At 62.6% G+C, this 24,392-nt stretch overlaps 1 protein-coding gene across 15 annotated transcripts in view; it reads left to right on the top strand.

The window, feature by feature from the left end:
* Positions 1–24,392, top strand: part of MCF2L (MCF.2 cell line derived transforming sequence like) — a 120,088-nt gene that overhangs the window by 82,621 nt on the left and 13,075 nt on the right. For 14 of the 15 annotated variants that reach the window (XM_067713771.1, XM_067713776.1, XM_067713769.1 and 11 more), the window contains 15 exons: positions 3,519–3,609; positions 12,506–12,625; positions 14,507–14,623; positions 15,006–15,155; positions 15,819–15,943; positions 16,275–16,389; positions 17,443–17,562; positions 18,324–18,515; positions 18,921–19,112; positions 19,476–19,635; positions 20,348–20,421; positions 20,661–20,734; positions 21,786–21,852; positions 22,436–22,551; positions 23,769–23,838. In XM_067713771.1, coding sequence (XP_067569872.1) covers positions 3,519–3,609; positions 12,506–12,625; positions 14,507–14,623; positions 15,006–15,155; positions 15,819–15,943; positions 16,275–16,389; positions 17,443–17,562; positions 18,324–18,515; positions 18,921–19,112; positions 19,476–19,635; positions 20,348–20,421; positions 20,661–20,734; positions 21,786–21,852; positions 22,436–22,551; positions 23,769–23,838 — 1,783 coding nt within the window. Of the gene's footprint in view, positions 1–2,965; positions 3,258–3,518; positions 3,610–12,505; positions 12,626–14,506; positions 14,624–15,005; positions 15,156–15,818; positions 15,944–16,274; positions 16,390–17,442; positions 17,563–18,323; positions 18,516–18,920; positions 19,113–19,475; positions 19,636–20,347; positions 20,422–20,660; positions 20,735–21,785; positions 21,853–22,435; positions 22,552–23,768; positions 23,839–24,392 lie in introns of those variants that run through there. The other variant, XM_067713784.1, reaches the window with a different exon arrangement.

Below are 24,392 nucleotides of genomic sequence, written 5' to 3'. Positions count from 1 at the left end.
TCCCCAGGGCCACCCGAGGAGCTAGCAGGCCTGGGGTGTTAGAGAGGACACCATGCTGCGTGAGCTCTGGGCCTTTTTTGATTGTTGGGCCCGAAGTGAGCTCGTCAGCCCCACGCAGCGGCCGGGCAGCCATCCAGTGGCCCCTCCGAGCGGCTGTTGGGACATTGCGGGCTGGCGTCTGTGCCTCCACAGGGCCGCGTGCAGTTTCCCCCACTGCCACCACCCTCAGCGCAGTCACCTCGGGGCCTGGCACACGAGGGACCCTGGGTGCTGGCCTCTTGTGCAATCTGAGCGTCAGCCACCCTCCCTCTCCCCTGGGCATGTGAGGTCACGGACGCGGGAGACGGGCAGACGGGACCCTCCTTAGAGCGGTGGAGGGCGGAGTGACGGGACCCTGGGATGCTGGGCCCTGGCTCCTGGGGGCTGGGCAGATCACACGGCCTTGCTCTGGGGCTGCAGTCATGTGGGCAGAGGGGGCCTTGGAGGGTCCCTACGTCCTTACATAAGGTGCCTTCTGTTACGCCTGTGCACCTCTGAGCCAGCGTTCCCAAAACGTGGTCAGAGACGGGAGAGCGGCAGGGAGGAGAGCGGCAGGGAGGAGAGCTCTCGTGGCCCCGAGCCAGGTGCTGGTGCACGGGCATCGTCTCCTTCCGCCTCTGGGGCCGCCCTGCCTGGCCCGACACAGGAGGCAGCCCAGGGGTGGGCGGGAGGGGGGGCAGCTTTATCCCGCAGGGTGGCCTCGGCCTGGGGGGTCTGGACGCGGAGGCAGGTCGCGGGCCCCACCCGGGCTGTGCTCCCCGGCTGTGTGACTCTGGGCGGACGGCTTAGCCTCTCTGTGCCTCTGGCTCATGGTGAGGAGTGAGGGAAGGACAGCCCCAGGCTTCAGTGCAGTGCCTGCCGGGAGGGGGGACCCAGCGGGGCCTCGGCCGCGCCTTCCCTGCACGACCCCACTGGGCACCTGCGGGGCCGCAGGCGAGCGACCGCAGGGCTCTGGCCCGAGTGTTTTCACACACCGGGAGCCGGGAGCTGCCGGCCCGACCGCTGCCTCGCTGGGAAGCCCGCCTTCCGGGACACGTTTCTGTGGAGCCAGCAAATTCCTCATATTTCTCTTGAAATTCTCTTTTGAAGAGATCGTGTCGTCGGCGCCTTCGCGTCTTCATCGTGTTTGTCGTCAGCGCTGTCCCCTGAGGTCGTGACGGACTTCTTACCGTAAGGCTTTCAAAGGCACAGAGCCGGTTAAAGACCCCAAGGGACGGGGGTGGGGCGGCAGGGGGACGTGGAAGTGACGCGGGCGGCGGGGCGCGAGGCCCGGGGCCGCGTGCTCCGTGAGCGGCCAGGCCAGCGGCCCTGCTCGTGCGTGAGGGTGACAGGCCGCCGCGGGCAGCGGGGTCAGCGCAGGGGCCACGGGAGGACGTTCCGGGCCCAGAACCACAGCTGACACCCTGAGGCCTGTCGTGGAGTCACGAGGGGTCATGGGGAGGCGGGCCGCGCTCCTGGAGCTCTGTCCCGGGGGAAGGGAGACGGCCGCACAGCAGCCGCCGCTGAATAGGGCGCACGGCGGGCCTGCCGCCATTGTCAGGCTTTGCTCCCGCGGCAGCCCCAGAGGTGGACACTGTTCGGGTCCCGCTTTTGCTTCTCGCTGAGTGGCCCGTCCAGGTGGCGCCGAGGAACGGCCCGGCCCGGCTTGCGGTGACAGGCCCGTGTCCCCGCGTGTGGCGTCCGCCCCTGGGCTGTGCTCCTCTCGGTAGCCCCCCACGGGGGGGTGGTCTGGGAGCGCATCTCAGACCCCTGTGCCGGCGGGGCCCATGCCTGGCAGGGTGGCCGCCTGCTCAGGGGAAGCGAGTCTCCTGCACCTCAGGAAGAGTGGGATCCCGGCGGCTGGGCCTCAGACCCGGGCCAGCCCCACGGCGCGGACCGCAGGGCAGCTCCCTGTGAGACGGAGGGAGGGTGGGGCAGAGTGCAGACACAGGCTGTGGAGAAGCCGCTGTGGTCGGTGTCATCGGGGGGCTGCGTGGGACTTGTCCCCCCGGGGGAGGGGCCGCCAAGAGGGGCAGGGCACCAGCGAGTGGACGGGACGGGGCCGCGCGGGCGCCCGATGCGCTGCCGCCTCGCGCCGGGCTGAGCCCCGACTCCCATGGCCGAGGCTGCGAGGGCTCAGGAGCCCGCCTGGGGCTGCCCAGAGGAAGGCGTGTGCCCGTGACGCCCCAGGCTCCTGACCGCCCCGGCCAGAGCCGGCACCAGGCTTAGGGGCCGTCTCAGCTTCCACTGCCCTGCCCGCCCAGATCAGGCCCTGAGGCCGCCAGGCGTGGGGGGTGGGGCAAGGCAGCTGTGATCCCAGGTACCTGGCACTTAAGCCCGAGTGGCAAACAAAATAAAACTTCCCTCCGTGAGAGCTGAGCCCGGTTAGAAGGCGGTTCTGTCGGGGCGCCGTGTGGGCCTGGCTGTGCGCGCTCTGACGTCTGTTTGTGCTTTTCCCGGAAGTCCTGTGCCGTCTGTGGAGCAGGTAACGCTGAACGGGTGGAGCCTTTCACCATCGGGTGCGCTGACAGACGGTCAGCGGCGCGCACGCTCCCGTGCAGGCGTGGCTCTGTGTGTCCATCATCGGTGTTGCTCCGACACGGAGCACTTGGGCTGTCTCAGCTCTGGCTTTTGTTACATAACGTTCCCAGCAGGCAGAGCACCGCCGCCAGCCACGTAGTTTGTACGTGTGCCGTGTATTTCTGGTTTTCATTTACACCGTCGGTGTGTTCGGAGACGTGGAAATCAGCAGCTCCAGTCGGAGCCTCGGCCCCTCGCTCGTTCCTCCGCGCCGCCTGGCTGGCGTGGGCGCTGCCGCCCTGCAGCTGGCTCACGGTGGCGGGCTTGTCCAAGGGGAGAAGCCTCCTGGTCTCCGCAGTGACTCAGATGCCGCGTCAGGCTGTGGGGACGGGGCTGTCGTCACCGGTGCTCAGCGTCTCTCTCAGATGCTCCTGCTGCAAGGAGCCTCATCTTGTCTCCCGTCCCCAGTGGACGCTCGTGCACCTCCGGGCGCCTCGGGGCTTTTCTCCCCGAGCTGTGGCCGTGCCTTCAAGAGCGATTTTGTGTCGTGGATGAACTCAGGGACCCCAGATGCTGGGACTAACGTGACGTGTGGGTCATAGGCTCACTGTGAAGGGCTGGGCCGGCCGGTCCACTTGCAAGGCAACATGACCAGCTCTGACTGAACAGCTGGGCTCCAGGAAGCATGGGTCCTGCCCACCTCTCTGTGCCGTGAGCTGGTTGGTGTCAGGCTGGGAAATAAACAACACAGAGTCTGTCCGTCCGTCTCGGGTCAGAGCGAGCCCTGGAAGGTGCCCGCGAGCTCAGGGAAGCCCTGCAGGTGGCTCGATGCTGTCCTGGCAGCGGCGCCCCCGGCAGTGTGTGGAGCAGGCTGAGGGCCACAGGAGGAGCCGGTTTGCCCCGAGCTCTTCCCGGAGATGGACGGCAGGGCAGGCCCATCCTCCGGCGGCGCACTGAGCGCGGCTCTCTCCTCCTCTCAGCCTGCAGGATGCTGGCATCGGGTTCATCCTGGTCATAGACCGCAGGCAGGACAAATGGACCTCGGTCAAGGCGTCCATCCTGAGAATAGCGGTAAGTGTCGGTAACCGCGCGCGTGCCCCCCACCCCCTCCTCCTGGGCGGGTGGCGCAGCCTCTCCTGCCGGCTGGCACTTTGGGTTCTGGCCTGTGCTGCTCGGTGGGGCACCAGCTCGGAGCACCAGCCTGGGGCCTGGGGCAGGGCCAGCCACCCCTCCCTGGGTTCCTCGAGTTGCGAGCACAAGTGTGTGTGCACGTGTGTGCATGTCTGTGCACGTGTGTGTGCATGCCTGTGTGTTCTCAAGTGGGTTACCACTCTCGGGGGCTGTGTTATAACTTGACAACCATCTCCCCAGCTGGTTTGTCTCTGACGCTGAGTATGTGAGATGCTTAGGACACACCGTGCCGTCATTCTCGAGGGAAACCTTCAGGCTACGAGTTTGGGGATTACATTGAATAGCTTTTCCTATGTGACCTTCTCCTTCTCAACGGGCTGTTTCTTCTTTAGTCTTAGACTAAGGCAGACTAGTAGCCGTCCTTGGTGGCCCTCATGGCCACGTGGAGACCCTCCTGGTCCGCAGACTGCAGGCGGAAGAGCCGCTGGTCTGCGCTGCTGCTGTGCTGTTTTTAGCCGCGGGAATAGCTGAAGTCAGCAGAAGGCCCCCAGTCTTACTTGCGGCGGCGGCTTGGCCCGGCTCCCGAGCTGGGTGCGGAGCGCTTCTCCCCGGCTGAGTTTCACCCACCCCTGCCTCCCCACAGCCAGAGGACCGGGAAGTTTGCTGCTCTGCAGGCAGAGTGACCCCGACCGACCCCCGGTGGGGGGACGGTCCCCCAGGCTCTTGCTCTGGGTCTTGTTCTGGCCTCTGAGGGGCTGTTGCTGTGCTGGGGTCTGGATGTGGCGGGAGAACTGATCCCTCCTCCTGGCTGCCTCGTTACTTCCTCTGAACAACGCTTCAGGCCCAGTATCTGCCCCGACGCTCACGACCGACAGGGTCCTGTGCAAACCCGTCCTGGGGCTGCCCGGTCCCCGCTTCGTCCTCCTGACAGAGCGACTGCCTCACCGCCCTGCCCCTGCTTCCCGTCCCCACCAGGCACGCACTCTCTACGTCACCGTTTGTCTGCAACAAATCAAAACACTTGAGGGTGTTTCAAAAGCAGCGTATTCACGTAGTATATAAGTGTTTCATCGTCAGCTTTCCTGTGTTTTTAAGTCCTTAGAAGCTCACAGAGGACTTTGACGTACCACCCCCAGTTCACAGCCAGCACGTCCACTTCATTATTTTAAATTTTAAAATAAATTTGCGCGTGACGTCACCTGACAGCCCAAATTAAGGATTAAATTGTAAAAGCCACTTGGGTCAGATGCACAAAGGACTTAACAACACATTTTTCTTGAATCAATAACTCAGTAAATTAGTCCTGAGCTGGCGGCCAAGAAGCTTCCAGTCAAGTGTGTTGCTGCTTTAAAAGGTAACACTGTTATAATAACAACATTTTCGAGTCCAGTAATCTGCCCAGTTCTTTTGCGTTTGTCTATCAGTGGTTTGAACCACCGCTCGGGCACGTCGTGGTGTGCACGGGCGTCTGAGTCAGGCGCTTTGCCGTGATGGTCACGGGCATCCCCGTGGGGTCCAGGCCTTGCCACACGCCACACCCTGGGGGGCCCTCACCCAGAGCCAGGGTGGCTGCCACCCATCCCTCCTTACCCGCCCCTAGCGCCCCCCCCCCCAACCCTGGAGCAGGGCTGCACTCAGTCCCTGCCTGGCCTCCTTTCCTGGGAGGATACCCTCATTCTCTGTCTGCACGCCATGGGCCCTCGAGGCCACGGCCAGCCCCATCCGCCTTCGTGTGGCCGGCACCCACCGGGCCCGGGCGAGACAGGAGCGCTGTGAATCTCTCTCAAGCTGGTCAGCGACTCCTGGTCAGACAATAAGAGATTCTCCAAATGCAGTGTTGTTTTGTAAGAAACAGATACATTATTTTTACAACCTGAGTAGTCATCGAGATCGCCAGTGGCCCCGGGTAGACCTGTGTAGGGTCAGGCTCTCCCGTGGCCGAGCGTAAACATAGCTTTACTCTTCATCCAGTTGTTTGTTTGTTTGTTTGGTTGGTTGGTTGGTTTTTTGTGGCTGCATTGGGCTTCACTGCTGTGCGCGGGCTTTCTCTAGTTGCGGCGAGCGGGGGCTACTCTTCGATGCGGTGCGCGGGCTTCTCATTGCGGTGGCTTCTCTTGTTGCGGAGCACGGGCTCTAGGAGCGCGGGCTTCAGTAGTTGTGGCTCGTGGGCTCACTAGTTGTGGCGCGCGGGCTTAGTTACTCCACAGTATACGGGATTTTCCCGGACCAGGGCTTGAACCCATGCCCCTTGAATTGGCCGGCGGATTCTTAACCACTGCACCACCAGGGAAGTCCCTTCATCCAGTTTATAATGAGATGAATTTCTGAAGAGAGCTGGCTCATCTTCAAAACTTTGTGAAAATCATAACTGAAAAGTTAGGGGCTTCCCTGGTGGCGCAGTGGTTGAGAGTCCGCCTGCCAATGCAGGGGACGCGGGTTCGTGCCCTGGTCTGGGAGGATCCCATGTGCCGCGGAGCGGCTGGGCCCGTGAGCCATAGGCCACTGAGCCTGCGCGTCCGGAGCCTGTGCTCCGCAACGGGAGAGGCCACAACAGTGAGAGGCCCGCATACCGCAAAAAAAAAACAAAAAAAAAGTTAGAGTTTTCGTGTTTGCACTGATTCTTATACAATAAAAGTATAAATTTTTCTCCTGTAAGCCTTAGGGTTCCCAATACTGCCTTGGAACTGCCCAGAAGTTAGCAGTTTTCAGCAGAATGGTCAGAAATTCTCGTTGAACTCCAGTAGTTTTGTTACAAGCATTCACTGGTCGTATTAATGCCCAAAGTTCTATTTATATATTCAACACATTTATCGAGGCCTTACTGTGTGCCTGGCGCGGTGGGAAGTGCTGGGGACAGGGGGACATAGCAGGTGACTGACATCGTGACCAGGTGCCGGACACACACACAGGGCACCGGAGACGGGCAGGGAGGTGGCAGGGGGCCGGGCCTTGCCGCTCCCGGTCTGTGCCCCTCTGAGCTAGGCGCGGGGTCCGCGCTGCACCCTGGCTCTGTGGTGGGGACACAGCTGGCACCTTGTCCCCGTGCAGGGGAGCGGGAGGGGGCAGCGCTGGCCCACGACGCCATCCCCCGCTGTGGACCTGGACCGCCAGCCTCGCTGGCCTTTGCTTTCATCCAGGGGAGCTTGGGCGGAAGACCAGCTGGCTTCAGCTGGGCCAGAGCCCTTGAGGAGGGGACATCTGTTGGCACCGGCCCAGCCTGAACGATTCCACCACGGCCCCGGGCCGCAGGCAAGAGGCTGTTGATGCAAACACGCGTGGCCGCCCGAGGGAGCCTGGGCGCTTACATAATGCGCTGAAATTTGGGGCTATTTTAAGCCGCCATGTGTGCTGTCTCATGAGCTGAGATTTCTGTACTTCGGGGTGTTCTTTTCCCTTTTTTTGGATGCCTTTACCTCAGCTTGGAATAGAAAAATAAGGCACTGGAGGGTCCAAAGTCCAGTGTCGCTAAAATCAGACTTGCCGTGTCCCCATCGAGAGCAGAGCCCGCAACAGCTCACCGGGTGTCAGTTTGATGTGCGTGTCTGCCTGTCACAGTTCACGGTCACAACCCACGGATGAGACCCGAAGCTGAGAGCTCGAACATTGCTCTTTGCCCAACAGTTGGATCAAGGTTTGGACCATCCTCGGATGGATGTATCTTTCATAAAATACCGTGTATACTCTTCTGGGATTCCATTTGAAATTGAACCCCTTTTTCTAAACTACAGGAGTTCGTGGAGGAGTTGGGGGGCAGCTGGGGACGTGGCAGCAGAGGGCGCTGATCTGTGTTTGGTGCCAGCCCGACTCAGCTGAGTCCGTACCCTAGAGCACACCTTGCAGGAAATCACAGTGAGAGCTGTTTCTAGTCTGCGTGGGGCAGAGCTCCACTTTTTGCTTGTCAAGCCTATGCCTTCTGTGTACAGAAAAGGTACCAACTGAAGTATCTGAAGCACCAGGATGTTTAGGTCATCCGGTAAATATTCCAAATGTAGCAAAATAATATCGTCCTAAACAACGCTGGTGACTTCCTACCGTGCGCCAGTTACTAGAGGTCTAAGCGCAGCTTGTGAGCACCTCTAGCGCAGGGAAGGCGGGAGCAGAGCAAGCTCCAGGAGGGCTTCCCGGCTGAGGTGACCCTGCCAAGAGCTGGGAGGGGAAGGAGGCCTCGTCTGGGCAGAGGGGTGGTGATCCGCCCCTTGGAACAGACGGGAAGGCGGGGGGCCAGGGCCTGGCTCCTTCCGAGGGGCCTGGGGCGCAGGGGGTGGAACACAGGTCACCGAGGGGGTCGGGTCATAGCACCGCTCTGACTGAGGACAATGCATGGACTGGCCCCTTGGGAGGCCAGCGTTGACTCTTGAAGAGCTGCGACTTCTAAGATAAGTAGCTCAGCAGAGCTGCTCTGTGGAGGGGACAGGGCGCCTCCAGCCCCGGGCTGTGCGTGGAGAGGCCTTCAGGCAGCTTCCCGTAAACTCACCTGCGCTGCCGGTGGAGGCTGGGCTTCAAGGGCCGAGGCCGCCTATGGATGGGGTCAGTGGCTGGGGGTCCGAGTCCAGGCCGGTGGGCAGTGCAGGTCCACACAGAATGTTCTGGGGGAGGACAGCTCCCCTGACGTGGGGAGCATTTGGTCTCATGATCGTCCTCCGACCAAAGAGATGCCCTTCCCACCGAGTTCTTCAATGTCTTTTCCATAGCGGTGTTTATGGCGGTCTCCACGCTGTCCACCAGGAGGTGGGGGGGTCTTAGACGGCCCGATCCTCAGTGCTCACACACAACCTGCGTGGGAGCCACCCTGGGAGCGAGGGGAGGCCTCTTCTCACGTCAGCCTGTCTGATTCAGACCCTAGGGTTTTCATCTGTTGGCACTGAGACACCAAGTTTCAAGTCTATATTCATCACACAAACTTGTGTTTTTTGACTGCTATCAGACAAGTGTTATTGGTCAGGGTTTGGCTGCTCTGTTTGAAATCAAGTGTATAGTCAGGCTGGGTAGATGTGACCTCGAGCAAAACTTAAGAAAGTAACATGCACATGCACGTGGGGAGTGTTTTCAAACCCCGTTCCCTGAGGCACTGGGGTTCCACAGAGCTTCTGCTGCGTTCCACTGCGTTTAGCTGTTTTGTAAATGTAGGTGATGTCTTTGCATTGTCTAAGGCTCTTAGAATAGTAATTCAGAAACCAGCCTCTTTCTCTGCCTCCAGATTACATTTTAATGGTCCTCGCACCACCTCTCTGTTCCTCAGCCAGTGAAGGTCAGCCTCAGAAAAGAAACACTGTTACTTTCAGGTTACATAGAAACTATTGTAATCACTTGATTACTGAGTAAGTTACAAAAAGATGTTATTTTATAGCCTTCATCCCAAATCTTCCATATAGTTACTCTATTTTTATTTATTTATTTATTTTTGGCCGCGTTGGGTCTTCGTTGCTGCGCGCGGGCTTTCTCTAGTTGCGGCGAGCGGGGGCTACTCTTCGTTGCGGCGTGCGAACTTCTCATTCTGGTGGCTTCTCTTGTTGCAGAGCACGGGCTCCAGGCATGTGGGCTTCAGTATTTGCAGCACGTGGGCTGAGTAGTTGCAGTGCATGGGCTCTAGAGCGCAGACTCAGTAGTTGTGGCACATGGGCTTAGTTGCTCCGCGGCATGTGGGATCTTCCCGGACCAGGGCTCGAACCCGTGTCCCCTGCATCGGCGGGCAGATTCTTAACCACTGTGCCACCAGGGAAATCCCATAGTTACTGTATTTTTAAAATAAAGTTTTTGTTTGGGAATTTCCCAGAGCTTTTCATACAGATGTTTGACTCCAAGGGGGAGAAAATTAATTTGCAGCTATAAATTATGATTTAATGTATAGCTGTGTGTGTCTCATTGAAGTGTTCCCATTGGGCTGGGATCTCACAGTTACTCTCTTCAATATAAAGACTCAATCATTTAGAGACACGGAAAGACTGAAGCAGAGGACAAGAAGGGGACAGTCTTCTCCACGTTGACGGGACGGTGAGCACGGCTGGCGCCCCTCCTCCCGGGACGGAGTGGGCAAGTCCCCCACCCTGGGTTTCCTGGCCACCTGCCCTGAGTGGACCTCAGTGAAGGACAAGGGCTCGTGTTACCTTGTAAGCTCAGACCACAGCAGCTGTGAGGTGCGAATCAGGGCAATAGAACCGGGCTGAAGGCTAGAGAAGTGTGACTCGGTGTCGCCTCCAGAAAGAGACGCTGAAGGCGGTTTTCCTGAGGTAGTGGACGCCGGTCTCACGCCTGGTGGGGGGGCTACACGGCCCTCTTGCTGATGGGCCAGAGCCCCCCCGTCGGGATGCCCACCTTCTCGTCTCTGTCCACAACACTCAGCAGGCACCTGCTCGGGTGCTGGCACGGGGGACACGCAGTCCTGCCCTCCAGGGCTGTGATGGCGACACCCGGACACATTAGGGACTGTGGGGCAGGCGTGCAGGGGCTGCAGGGGGGAGGGGTGCAGGGGGGAGGGGCGGCAGGTGACGGAGGGGCGCAGGGGGGAGGGGTGCAGGGGGAGGGGCGGCAGGTGATGGAGGGCGCAGGGGGGAGGGGCGGCAGGTGACGGAGGGGCGCAGCGGGGAGGGGCGGCAGGTGACGGAGGGACGCAGGGGGAAGGGGTGCAGGCGGGACGGGCGGCGGGCGATGGAGAGGCGGCAGGTGTAGGGCAGGTGCGGCCAGGCTGGAGACAGGGTGTGGAGTCACAGTGGTGACCAGCGCCGTGTGCTGGTGTGCAGAGAGGCCGGGAGGTGGGGTTGAGGTGCGGGAAAGCTCAGCTTCCAGGTGGCCGCGCGCTGGGGCAGAGCACACCTGAGCGGACGTCTGGGGGGCTGTGGTTGACTCACGGGGTGAAGATCAGTAGAGGGGATTGAGGTCGGGCTCCATGAAGGGCCAGGACCCCGCCGTGGCCTGGGGAGGGTGGCTGGAGATCAGGCGCGTGGCGGCCTGGGCGGGAGGGCAGGAGGGGGACAGGGGGCAGGTGTGCGTCGGCCACAGGAGCGGGATGGCGAGATCCAGCCCGAAGATGTGAGTCGTGTTTGGAGACAGAGGACGATGGCGCGGGGCTCCTGGGCAGACACGGAGGCTGAGCGCTCGCTGCTGGGGTTCAGGGTGGCCGCCCCGATGCGGTGGGAGGGCGGGCCCTGGGGCCGCGGGGCCACGGCCTCGCTGTGTCCTGTTCGGGGACGGGATAGCGGAATCCTCCGACGCGGGGCCGGGCTCCCCGGGCCTCCCTGACCCACCAAGGCGCCGGGCAGTGTCCAGGTGCGGAGGCTGGGGAGGGCGTGGAACCATGTCGGGGGGTCAGGGAGCCGCGGGGTGGGGGAGGGGGACTCTGGGCTTGTTCGCGGCCAGGCGGGGACTTGTGTGGCTGTTCTGGGCGGGGGCTGTCGTGGTCAGCTGACATCTCGAGAGGGTCCCAGCGCTTCTGTGGGGAGCAGCTGGGCAGCGTCAGGTCAGGGCCGCCGGCAGGAGTGACACTGCCCGCCCCGCCTGGCCGGGGAGCCCTGAGCCTGAGCGCCCAGTCCCAGCGGCCTCTCTTTCTCCTCCTTTTTCTCTCACTTGAGGGACCGGTTCTCAGACCAAGGCCACCGGGTGCGGCCCCAGGGCCCTGGGCAGGCAATGCCCCTGTCTCAGCTTCAGTCAGGAGCAGGGCTCTGAACACTGCCTGGGCGGCAGAGAGCTCGGCCACCAGGACCGTGCGCTGAGGAAGGTGCTTTGTTATCCCCATTTGCACGTGGGGAGACCGAGGCACAGAGGTTAACCTGTCCAAGGTCAGGCACCTCGTACGCAGAGCTTACATGAATGTGCGAATCTGCTCACGTGACCGTATCTACGGGTGTGCGCCTGGGTGTAAGCTTATCTTTAGCTCTGTTTTAGGTGATGCGTGTGTGTGTGTGTGTGTGTGTGTGTGTGTGTGTGTGTGTGTGTGTGTGGCTTTGTCTTTATTGCACAAGTGTCTTAGTTTCCTGGGGCCGTCATAACAGATACCATAGACCACAGAGGGGCTCAAACGACAGGAATCTCCTGTCCTCCGAGTCTGCAGGCAGAAGTCTGAGATCGCGGTGTCGGCAGGCTGGTCCCTCTGCGGCTGCGGAGGGGTGTCTCTCCGTGCTCCCCAGCGTCTGGTGGCCTCTGGACACCCTCGGCCATGGTAGCCCCTGTCTCTACATCCATCCTCACACGGCGTCCCCGTGGGTCTCTGTGCCCAAATGTCCCCTTTGTATTTATAAGGACAGAGTCATGTCCGGTCATGGGCCTGCCCTGATGACCTCATCTTAACTCGGTCACCTCTGTGAAGACCCTAAAGACGTTCTGAGCCACTGGGGACGTGGACTTCAAAATAAGCAGCTGGGGGCACCAACTCAGCCTTAACAAGGGGTCAAAGCTCGTTTTTTTACAGTTTATTTTTTATTTTATTTTTAAGATTTTTATTGAAATATAGTTGATTCACAACGTTGTGTTCGTTTCAGATGTACGGCAAAGGGATTCAATTATACATATACATAAATATATACCTTCTTCCTTTACATTCTCTTCCATGATAGGTTATTACAGGCGCCCCAGAAGGTCAGAGCTTTTGCCCTTGAAGTTGATAAGCAGCAAAGCACAGCTGTACCAAGCAGTGTGACTTTTGTGCTTTTCTGTAAGAAATGGTGATGCTCTAACAGTGCAGTGTCTGTAACCATTTCCACTTTAGTCTGACGTTGGCGTGCTGGAAACGCCCGCTCTGGTGGGCTGGTCCTCCCCGTTGGGACCGAGGGCCGGTGCGGGCGTGGGGACCCGGCTGGCAGCCGTGCTGCCCGCAGACAGAGCCGCAGCCCTCTGTCCCCTGCAGGCATCCTTCCCAGCAAACCTCCAGCTTGTCCTCGTCCTGCGCCCAACGGGATTTTTCCAAAGGACGCTCTCTGACCTCGCCTTCAGGTTCAACAGAGATGACTTTAAGATGAAGGTACCGGTAAGTGCTCACCTCCTGTGAGGAGTGGCCCGGCTCCACCTGGGCACGGGGGCGAGGGGGCCAGGGAAGTGGGTGTGAGCGACCCCCAGCTGCAGAGGGACCCCTTTCTCGCCTTCTCACTCCGGCCAGCACAGGGCAGCCCCTTTAAAGGCAGAGGTTGCAGGGATCCCTTAGAAGCTGTGCACCCAGGAAGCCTGCGTCCCCCCAGGGAGGCCGGCCCACGTTGAGCCAGGTACCCAGAGCAACCCAGTTGGAAGGGGTTGCCCGGCAACGCGCCCGTTACCAAGAGGACAGAGCCCACCCCCAGCACCTTAGAACCTCTCCAACAAGACCAGCCAGGTTTCTCTTGGAATCTGAGAATGCCGGTGTGGGTCACCGTCCCCGAGGTTGTCCCCTGCTCTCCGCGCTCAGGACAGAGGGTGCTTTGCCGGCCGGGGCCAGGTGTGCAGGCCACGCTCAGCGGCCCTAGACCTCAGGCTCCAGGGTTTGAGGGGAAGGGGGTGCACCCGTTTTCGTAGCATCAAAAGCCTTGGTTTCTGATGCTGGGGGCAGGGGTCTGTGCTCCCCAGGCCGCAGCCCGGCCCTCCCTCCGCCGAGCCATCTCCTGGGCACCAACGTCTCAGGGACCCTGTGAGGCGGTGACATTTGCCCATATTTGGCGAGTGACCCTCGCTAACAAGAGACCCCGGGTCACAGGAAACAAGGCTGGGGTCCCACCCTAAGTGTGGTGGTTGCCCTGCACGTGGCCCCGTGGGGCTGAGCCCGTGAGTTCTCGAAACACGGTTTCACAGAATTCGTCGCCAGCATCTCCTGTTCCCTGGCCCATTTTGGATCATTCTTTAGAATTAGAGAAGCATCATCTCGGGAAGGCTGCTGCTACAGTGTGTCCACGTCAGTGTGCTGGTGCCTGTGCTGACCTCGGTGCTAAGTAGAAAACGTCCAGAGGGGCGGTGTGTTCTCGCCTTTTCTGTCGTGGTTCAGTAGACACGAAGCAGGTAGAAGTCACGGAGGAAGAGTGTTAGGTCCTTGGATAGTGGACCGACCCGTCCCTGGTCCTGTTGGCGTGAATCAGGCTGACCTGGGGGAACGGCCTTGCCGGACGGCAAAGAGAGACCAGATACCTCCGCTGAGAACTGACATCGTAGCCTGTTCTTAAGTGAAAGTTATGTCTCAGTCGGGGGGCCTCACGTGGGCCCCCGACGGCGGGGCAGGTGGTCCTCCGGGTCTCAGTGGCACCCTGACCTCCCACGTCGGGATACAGTTGACCTGGGACGTGTCAGGTGTCCCCTCGGCCCCCAGCGAGCTCAGAGTTTAATAAAACACGAGGTGGTGTCGAGTGGCGCGTGGGCTGAGCCTCCCAGGACCTCGGCAGCAGGAACTGACAGCTTGCAAAGCAAAGGCTGTATTTTTATCCAGGCTCATGGATGGAATGACCTCAGAAGGACAAGAGCAAGATAGGAAGTGAGACTCATCCGTGTGGAAGAGCCTCCGGGGCCACCTGTTCTCCCCAAAGGCAGCTGTGCCGTGCTGGGCACCTACCCCGCCCCCGCGCAGCCTCCCGGTCTCAGCAGGAATGCGGACAGACCCGCGGCTTTGGGGTCCGTGTGGCTCCGTTAGCACGAGGGCCCCCTCACCCATCAGATGCCCGGTGTCGGCAGCGTGCCCGGCTCCATCCAGGTCTTTGCTCGACCCCAGCAGCGGTCGTCTGGTGAGACCGGTCATCGTACACTCGTCTCACGGATGGGAGAGCCGAGGCCCAGGGGGCGCCGCGCCCTGCCCTCCGTGGAGGAGCCGGGAGACGCCTTCCGTCCACGCCTGCCTCGGCCCCTCCATCTGCGTGTGCGGGGCGCTCTGCTTACGGGCGGCTCTCATCCTCCCCAGGTCATAATGCTGAGCTCCGTCCCGGAATTACACAGCTACATTGACAAGTCCCAGCTGACCGAGGACCTGGGCGGGACCCTGGATTACTGCCACTCCAGGTGGCTCTGCCACCGCACAGTGAGTCCCCTGCGTCCTCCGTAACCATAGTCAATCCAGCAGGGCTGCTTTTGCCTTAAGGTGCCGCCTGTTCCAAAGACCTCTTCCCGTCTACCCGGGTTTTCTCCCCGAGGATGAGCAGGTGGTCTCCGTGGACGTTAGTCCGAAGGAGGAACGCGAGTCATGAGTCGGGACTGGCTTTCCTGGGCTCAGGACAGAGAAGAAGGAGAAGCACGAGCTGGGTTCTCGGCACTCGCCCTCCGAGGAGGGTGCAGAGCCCGTGTTTGTGAAGGAGCCGAGGCCGAGGCGCAGGCGGGGAGACGGGCTGGGCTGCGGCCAAGCTTCCAGGCGCGGGAGCCGCAGCGCGTCAGCAGCTCCGTGAGGGTGCTTTCCTCCCCACCAGGCGATAGAGAGCTTCGCCCTCCTGGTTAAGCAGACGGCTCAGATGCTGCAGGCCTTCGGGACCGAGCTGGCCGAGACGGAGCTGCCCAACGACGTACAGTCCACGAGCTCCGTGCTCCGTGCCCACACGGAGAAGAAGGACAGGGCCAAGGTGCGTGCGCAGGCGGGTGGTGCAGGGAGGGGCGTCTGGGAGGCTCCCGAGCTGGCTGCCCTGCAGGGAAGCTGAACCTCCCTTCCAAGCAACGTCTCTGGTTGGCCCTGCTGTCCTGCTGCCGGGCCCTGCTGATCAGGGCAACGAGACAGCATCCCCGGCACCCCGGGAGCGGGGGGCGGACTCAGACGCCTGAGCCCGACCAAGTGGTCGCGGCACACAACCGGCGTCCTGGTCAACGCGATCGGGACTGTGCCCCCGAGGCCGCCGCGCGATGCGGGCTTTGAGTTGGTGGAGGCCGTGACCCACTGCTGGTGCTTGGCGGCTGCCCCCTACCCGCCAAGAGAGCCCTCACCCCGTCCGGCCCCCGGCAGCGGGCCACGGGAGCGGACACCGGGGGTCTGGTTTCCTGTTACCCTGTCCGGTCCCACTGCCTGGGAGACCCGTAACCCTAGCCCTTCCCCGTTCACGGTGGGAGCGCCTCCCCAGCACTGCTGGGCGGTCAGCAGAGGGTCTGGGGGACAGGCGGAGGCCACCGTGTGCCCACCTGATTGTCGTCACCTTCACACTCCCCTGCGGGGCCGGGCGCCACGGAGCCCACCGCCGGGGGCCAAGTCCAGGGCCCGGCGGCCTGGGGTGATGGGCGGCGCGCTCTTCCCACAGGAGGACATGAGGCTGGCGCTGGACGAGGGGCGGAGCGTCCTGGAGAGCATCCGGGAGCCGCTGGCCCGGGGCCCGGAGCAGAGCCCGAACCAGGACCAGCTGGACAGTCAGAGCACCGTGCAGAGGTGAGGCCGGGGCCGGCGGGGTCAGGGCGGCAGCGCATGGCCTGCAGGCGCAGAGGCCCTCGCCGCTTCCTCGTGCCCTGAGCTGAGGTTGCGAATGACAGGCCCAAACGGCCACGTCTGCACCTTTTAAACCAACACACTCAGCACAACCACCCGCCCCAGGCGGCTCCGAGAGACCCAGGGCGTCGAGGGCGAGGGCAGGGCCCCGGGGGGAGACAGACCCCGGCCCCCCGAGCCCTCCGACGTGCCCCCTCGCGTGTGGAGGGCAGACCGAGCGCCCCGCCCGCTTGGCGCTGCAGGGGCCCCGCATGGCTGCCGTCCCCTCTCGCAGGCTCCTGGCCCAGCTGAGTGAAACCGAGGCCGCCTTCGATGAGTTTTGGGCAAAGCATCAGCGAAAACTGGAGCAGTGCCTGCAGCTCCGGCACTTCGAGCAGGACTTCCGAGAGGTGAGAGGCCGGGGCTCGGGGGGCCTGCGGGTGGGCGCCCGGCACTGCGGCTGCGGAAGGCCGCTGACAGCGCGCGGTGAGAACTGGCTCGTCAGCCACGCGGAGCCGCGCGGGGCCGCGGGATGGGCTTGGACTACGTGAGTGATGAGTAAACCATTGCCGACGAAGGTCGTAGAAACTCTGTCCCGCGCCCTTCATCCTTCTCCATCACGGTGGTTTTAGCTGTTCTGGTTCCTTTGCCTTTCCGTGTAAATTTAAAATAATCTCGTCTACGAGACAAGATTTGCCCACGAGGAAATCCTGCTGGGCTCTGTCAGGAACGGTGTTGAACCTGTACCTCAATCTGGGGAGAACCAGCGCCTTCACTGTGCCGAGTCCTCCACTCAGTGAACGTGCACGTCGGTCCATTTATTTAGATTGTCTTACATTTCTTTCACCAGTGCTGTGTGGTTTGCACGAGTTCAGTACGTGTTTTGTTTGATTTACGTGTACGTGTTCCGTTTCTTAAGCAATTGTAGATGGTGTTGTATTTTTAATTTCGGCGTCCATGTGCTCATTGCTATCTGTGGAAGTACAGCTGGGTTTTTGTATATTTATCTCGTCTCCTGAAACCTTGCTGAACTCAATCTGGGAGTCGTTTGGTAGAGTTTCGGGGTTTCTCCACATAGACGATCAGGTCATGTGCAAACAAATGGCTTGATTTCTTCCTGTTTGATCTGTATGTCTTCATTTGTTTATTTTTTAAATTGTTTGCCCCGTTGCCCGGAGAGAGCTTCCACCGCTCGCGTAACGGTAGTGAGGGCGGGCGTCCCTGCCCTGCCCCCAGTCTCACGGGGAAGGCGTCTCGCCGTCGTTGCGCCTGTGGCGTCGGCAGTGGGGTCGCCGTAGAGGCTGCTTCTCAAATCGAGGAAGTTTCCCTCTGGCTCTGCTTCTGAGAGGGCTCCGGGCCCCGCCCCTCCCTGCGCGCCCCGTTTCTGCGGCATATACCCCCCTTCTTCTCTCCTTCTTCTCACTGCTCTCCCTGCCTGGTCTCTCACCCCCACTCCGTCGCAGGTCAAAGCCGCCTTGGACGTGTTGGCCCAGAAGATCACGACCTTCACCGACGTGGGGAACAGCCTGGCGCATGTGCAGCACCTCCTGAAGGACCTCGCCAGCTTTGAGGAGAAGTCCAGTGTAAGAAGGGACGTGGGCGGCAGGCGCGTGGCGGCCTGGGGACGCTGTGCTCAGTGTCACCGTCCCCGCAGAGGCCCCCGTCCCTGCCCTGAGCCCCGTGGGCAGGGGGAGGGGCGGCTACCTGGCCCACTCACCCCCACTGACCCCCGTCTCACCCTCAGTGACCCCCATCCCACCACCACTGACCCCCGTCCCACCCTCACTGACCCCCATCCCACCTCACTGACCCCCATCCCACCTCACTGACCTCCGTCCCACCCCGCTGACCCCCGTCCCACCCCCGCTGACCCCCGTCCCAGCCCACTGACCCCCGTCCCACCCTCACTGACCCCCGTCCCAGCCCACTGACCCCCATCCCACCTCGCTGACCCCCGTCCCAGCCCACTGACCCCCGTCCCACCTCACTGACCCCCGTCCCACCCCCGCTGACCCCCGTCCCAGCCCACTGACCCCCGTCCCACCTCGCTGACCCCCGTCCCAGCCCACTGACCCCCGTCCCAGCCCACTGACCCCCGTCCCACCCCCGCTGACCCTCGTCCCAGCCCACTGACCCCCGTCCCACCTCACTGACCCCCGTCCCAGCCCACTGACCCCCGTCCCACCTCGCTGACCCCCGTCCCAGCCCACTGACCCCCGTCCCACCTCACTGACCCCCATCCCACCCCCGCTGACCCCCACGCCCACCCCTGCCGACCCCTGGCAGGAAGTGGTGCCCCTTTGCCCCAAGAACCAGGCTGAGCCGGTCTCTGGCGGCTCCACAGGCGGTCACGCAGCGGGCCCGCACCCTGGCCCTGGAGGGTGAGCAGCTCATCGAGCTGAAGCACTACGCCGTGGACTCCATCCGCCCCAAGTGCCACGAGCTCCACCAGCTGTGTGACCAGTTTGCAGCTGACGTCGGGCAGAGGAGAGGGCTGCTGGGCAGGGCGCTGGATCTGCACGGCCTCCTCGAGGCGGTAGGCCCCCCAGCCCGGCGCACACACCCCACGCCCCGCGGCCCCGCGGGGACGCTCCTGCCGTGGGCTGGGCCCCAGGCACCGGTGAAAAACGGCCCTTTCCTGTGGCCCAGAAGGTCCCGTCCCGACACGGAAGCGTTTATAGGACTCGCCTGCCACAACTGGCCGTTTCTTTAAGAAACCCAGAGGCTGACTGTCCAGCCAGTTCCCTGCACTTGGTCCTCAGCGTGGGTGCGTCCCGTCCCGGGCGATCCACTTGGTTTCAGGCCTGCGTCCCCCAGGGGAGCCCTCTGGACGTAGGGGCAGGACAGGGACGCTACGTCCTGCAGGTGGTCCCAAAGCACAGCGGTCAGCGGGCCACAGGAGACGCCAGGACAGCTTCCAAGGTGCCTTGTCTCCCTCCAGTCCATGAAGTGGTGTGACGAGGGCATCTACCTGCTGGCCTCGCAGCCGGTGGACAAGTGCCAGGCCCAGGACGGCGCCGAGGCGGCCCTCCAGGAGGTCGAGAAGTTTCTGGAGATGCGTGCGGAAAACAAGATCCAGGAGCTCAGTAAAATCTACCAGGACTACGAACCCATCCTCACCCGAGACCTGCTGGTGAGGAGACAGCCTCTCACCTGTTCGACGACGGGTTACTCTGATGATGCCCAGAGACACCGGGCGATCGGGGGGAGGAGAGCAGAGGGTGCCTTTCGGGCCGGACGTCGCTCCCGGGCCCCCCACGCCCGTACGGGGTCCCCGCCTGCGGGGAGGGCCCTTGCTCGGTGCCGACAGTGAGACGAAACCGGACTCCTCACTCGGCCGCTGTCTGCGCCACACCGCCGGCCGCTCGCCGGGCTCCAGGCCCGGGGCCCCTCCCCCCTCGGTGCCCCCCGCCTGCCAAGGGCAGCGCGGGGGCCACGTGCGTCGCGGCAGCTCTCGGGAGGTGTCCTGATGAGCCCGTCACCCCCTTCCCTGCAGGAGCACGTGCAGAAGGTCTTCCGGAAGCAGGAGAGTGTGGAGGAGATGTTTCACCGGAGACAGGCGAGCCTCAAGAAGCTGGCCGCCAAGCAGACGCGGCCCGTGCAGCCGGTGGCCCCCCGGCCAGAGGCGCCCGCGAAATCGCCCTGCCCCTCCCCGGGTACGGGCGGTCGCCCCTCCCCCTGGGCAAGGCCCTCCTTCCCCCCAGCCCATTGCGTAAATGATAAAGTGTCATCGGCCCTCGGCCTGCTCATTCCTGTGCTCACATCCGTGCCACTCCCCGTTGCTGTGGCTGGACGGGGACCGCCTGACTGTCGGGGCCTTTCCTGGGCTCATCCCGCCCGTCTGTCCTTGGCGCCGTAGCCGGGATGGTCTTCCCCTCGCGCAGCTCGGCCCTCCACCCCGAAGCCTCCTGGTTCCCCAGTGCAGCGCTTCTGGAAGGCACAGCTGGACGCGAGGCCTTTCCTAAGGCCCCTCCCATCACCTCCTGTCGGCAGACGCGCTGCCCAGCGCCAGCAGGGCTCCCGCTGCTTTCTACAGCTGTGGCTGGTGTGGGCCGTCGGCGCTGAGAGACCCTGAGCCCGGCGCGCAGGGCCCATTCGGAGGCCTCCAGGCGCCGAGTTCTCCCCCGTCACCTGGGAGCCGGGCCGCAGTGGGAAGTGGTGGACGGTGGGCGCCCCACGCGCCCGGAGCCCCGTTTCCTTGCTCTGTACCTGACTGTGCTTTCCCCACCCTGCTTTGGGCTGCTCGCAGCTTTTCCTCCAAAAGTTAAAAAGACACACTCAAGAGCACACCGACGGTCCTGGATAAGCTTTTCACCTCCAGGCAGTAGGGTGCGAGGTCCCACTCCTGTCCACTTCTTTCCAACCCAGGCATCCGGAGAGGCTCCGAGATCCACAGTTCTGAGGGCAGCGTGCTCCGGAGGGGGCCCTACAGGAGGGCCAGGGTGAGTGCCCGTCCCCACCGCCCGGTCCCCTCCCTGCCCCCGGCCCCCCCGGCGCTCCTCCGTGCACACAGGCCAGCGCACCTGGGGGGCATCCTCTGCTCCTGCCCCATCCCTCCCTCCGGGCCGCCCCATCCTGCCTGCGGGGCCTCGACCGGCAGGAGGTTGGGTTATGGAAGCAGGGCGTCCGGCTGCACCTTCTCGTCTCTGAAAGCACGATGTGGGCCCCCCTTTCTCCCCAGAGTGAAGTGAGCGAGGGCCGGCAGGGCCGCGGCCGCTCCACCGGGGACGAGGAGAGCCTGGCCGTCCTGCGGAGGTGAGTGGCCTGCCTTTCCCCCCAGCAGGTCTGAGGACAAGCGTGACCCACCGGAGCTCAGCCCCTGGGGAGGGTCTGTACGTAAAGGAGCCAGAGGCGGTGGGACCAGAGGCCCGTGTTGTCCCTCCCTGGGCCCAGGGCACCCGGCTAGTGGATGCAGCCCCAGGCCACTCTCGCAGGGCCAGCCTCGGACCCACCCCCGCCGGCCCTGTCTCCTCGGGACGGGCCCCTCCTGCCGCCCACGAGCCTTTCCGACCCTCCGCTCCACGTGCTGGTGCCGGGCGTCACTTCTCTTTCTTGGTCTCTCCCCACCGCAACCCTGCGGAGGCTCTGCTCGCCCCACACCCGCCCTGGGCACCCCGCATGCTCCAGCCCCACCCAGATGCCGGGAGAGTGTCTGTCCCTGCACGGACGCACTGCTGGGCTCCAAACTCTGGGCTGGGCAGGAAGGCACTGCCCACGTGCTTCCCAGGCTGGCGGTCGCTCTCCCGCAGGGCCCCTGCCTGCCAGCCGAGCTGGATCGTCCATAGCTCCACGAAGGCAGCCTGCACTCGGCGCCCTCCTGCGCCCACTCTGAAACCCTGCTCAGACCCCACACTGCCCAGCCTCCCACAGGGATGTCCTCCCCGCCGAGCTCACGCCGCCCTCCCGCCCGCGGTGGGGAGGGAACCCGAGCCTTCCTCTCCCGCGACCTGTCCCACCCTGTGCGGAGCACGGGCACTTTGAACGGCGCCAGGGCCAGCTGACGTGCCGGCTGCCGCCTGCTCCACGATCCCCACCCTTGGCTCCGTTTTCTGTGCGTGAAAACAGGAAGCTTGGTCACAGGCAGTTAGAAGGTGGTCCTGGTCCGTAAGGCGAGGTCTGAGTGGCCGGTTTGCAAGCCAGGCCCTCCCGGGAGCCCTAACCTGACGGCACGTAGACGATCCCCAGGGGGTCGCTGCAGAGCCGCTGCCTGCGGGCGGCCGGCGGGGCCTCGGGCGCTGGGAGCCCAGGGCGCCTCAGGGGACGGTTGGGAAGCTGCCCCTGCATGAAGGCCGTCGCCCATCCACAGGCACGTGATGAACGAGCTTCTGGACACGGAGCGGGTCTACGTGGAGGAGCTGCTGTGCATCCTGGAGGTGAGGCGCCGGCGCCGCCGCGCCGTGTGGTCTCGTGGCCACGACACGGCTCTGCCGACAGCCCAGGGCTGGAGGCCACTCGCCTGTCCGTCCCCGGGACGGGGCGCTGGCTGCAGGTGTACTGGCACTGGGCCGTGTTTGCGGCCGGAGGGCAGCCGTGCCTGACCCTCCCTGGGTGGGGGGCTGTGGCCTGGGGGCGGCAGAAGGGCTTCTGGGTGCAGGACTGTTCTATCGTGGGGTGTGGGCAGTGGTCACGGGTGCGGACACAGAGATGACGCACCCACAGGACTTGTCCTCTTCCTGGAAGGTGCGCCTGAATTTACTGAATTTAAAAAGGTTCAAAGGGAGGAGGATGGAACCACCCTCCCTCCCAAAAAACATAATTGGTGCCGCTTCTAATTCACTCGTCTTTCTGGTGCTGGTCCGGAGAATCACCTTAGATGGTCAGTGAATGAATTTGAGGTGGATTCGATTTCTGAAGCCTGAGACAGCGTCACTTCCCCGCTTGGCGGCCACGTGGAGACCAGGCTTATGCGGGGCTGATGGGCCTGGGCTTCCCCGCTGACCCCTCCCCGCTCCGCAGGGCTACGCTGCTGAGATGGACAACCCTTTAATGACACACCTCATCTCGACGGGACTTCAAAACAAGAAGGATGTTCTGTTTGGAAACATGGAAGAAATTTACCACTTTCATAACAGGTCAGGCCCTCCCTCGGGTCGCCCACGGGCCTCAGGTTATGCTTTGCTGGGGGAGAAGATTCCTCCCTCCCTCTCAAGAGGGATAAGCGGACGGGCAGCGGGTTTGGTAGGGCGTGCCCAGGGTAGCTCCCTGGGCGGCGGTGAGTTACAAGGGCCGCCCACAGAGGGAGGAAGCGGGAGCTGGCCCCCCAGGTGTGCGCACTAGGCCCTTCTGGGTGACACCGAAGCCACACCCCTTGGTGACGCCCCTTGCCCAGCCCGTCTCGAAAGGACGGCAACACCACAAGTTCCTTCCTGCCCGCCCTCCCCTCGTGGGAGCACCCGTGGCCTCTCTGTGGCTGTGGGGAAAGGGTGCATGGTCCTCCCGGGCCCGCTCACCCTCAGCAGTCTCGGGGGCTCTCGGGGAAGATCCGTGGTGGGCAGCCGTCTAGCAGAGAGAAGCAGGTTGGCAGCACGAGCCTGTGGTCCTGAGGAAAGGCCGCTGTGCACGAGCCCCTCCTGTGCTGCCCGGCCCTCCCCTCCGCTGGACTCCAGGAGACACTGGGGCTTCTGTCTGGTCACTCACTTTCACCCTCTGTCCTCAGCCTCTGTCACCTGCCGCTTATAACGGAGGTGTCAGGTCTCACCTGAGCCGCAGCTGGAGGCTTCCTTTGGGGATTAGAGTGAGCAGGTGGCCTGGTCCCCCTGCTCCCTCAGCATCCTCGCCCCGGCCTAGGGTCTCGGCCCGTCCTCGGTTCTGGGGCCCTGGAGGGATTTACCCAGTGGACAGATGCGAGTCAGGAACCTAGAGGAAAACTCAGCCCGCAGGCTCAGGGGCAGTGCTTTGTGGAGGAGGGTCCCGGGGGCAGAGCCAAGATCCCTGACGTCTGCAGAAAACCCGCGGAGCACACGGGCTGTGAGGGCCTCGAGATGCTCCCGTCTGCTGCTGTGGACTCTTCATCCATGTTTGTGCTGATGGAGCGTCTCCCAACTTCTGTGTGAGCGCAACACCAGAAACACAGCATCCCCATGGGGCCACGGCTGCATGAACCTGAGAGTCTGGTGCAGTCGGGACCCCAGGCCCCGAAATCAGGTGGCGCGTCCTTGCTCCCACAGCCCCCGCGGCCGTCCAGAGTCAGGATGAGTGCTGTCCAGAAAATGACGTCTGATGGCTTGTGACGGATGCCGTCTTGTGCTGGTGTTGTTCATGTGACCTACTGCAAACTTTCTTTGTCTAGAATATTCCTGAGGGAGCTGGAGAACTACATAGACTGCCCAGAGCTGGTTGGAAGGTGCTTTCTAGAAAGGGTAGGTGACTCTCAAATGCATACTTCGCCATGCCTTAACTCTTACGGTTACTCCTCGCGGTCATATGGCTTTAAGTTCTGTCACAGTCCCCGTCTAACCAACGGGAATCACAAGGACGAATGTTTCCAGTTTAGCTGAGACGCTTTGTGGTAGGGCCAGAAGAATACAGTTTTGTCTGAAGCCAAATTAGCCCAAAAAAAAGAGAGACTATAAAGCATCAGCTTTGAGAGATGCCAGGATGACACAGCGTCTAAGTTTGGATTTGCAAGCGTACGGGTAGCTGACGCTCCTTCCTGCTGGGGTTGGTTTCGTGCTGGTCTTGCCGATCAGGACTCCCGCGCTCACCAGCTGACCCTGCACGTCACTCGTGCTCTGAAGCTGTAGACGCACCCTCCTTCCGGCGGGACGATCGCTAGCGTGGGGGTTTGTGGCGAGGCTCTGGGAGCGGGAGGGGATGCGGGATGCGGGATGCGGGATGCTGTCTCCCCCGACCCTGCTGCATGGATCCTGGTGAACTGCTGACTCAGCAGCAGGGGGCGCACTTCCTTCCTCCC

Source organism: Pseudorca crassidens, chromosome 18 (genome assembly GCF_039906515.1).
Source record: "Pseudorca crassidens isolate mPseCra1 chromosome 18, mPseCra1.hap1, whole genome shotgun sequence".
Lineage (NCBI taxonomy): Eukaryota > Metazoa > Chordata > Mammalia > Artiodactyla > Delphinidae > Pseudorca > Pseudorca crassidens.
The sequence above is the reverse complement of the archived record's forward strand: the minus strand, read 5'-3'. Positions and strand labels throughout refer to the sequence as shown.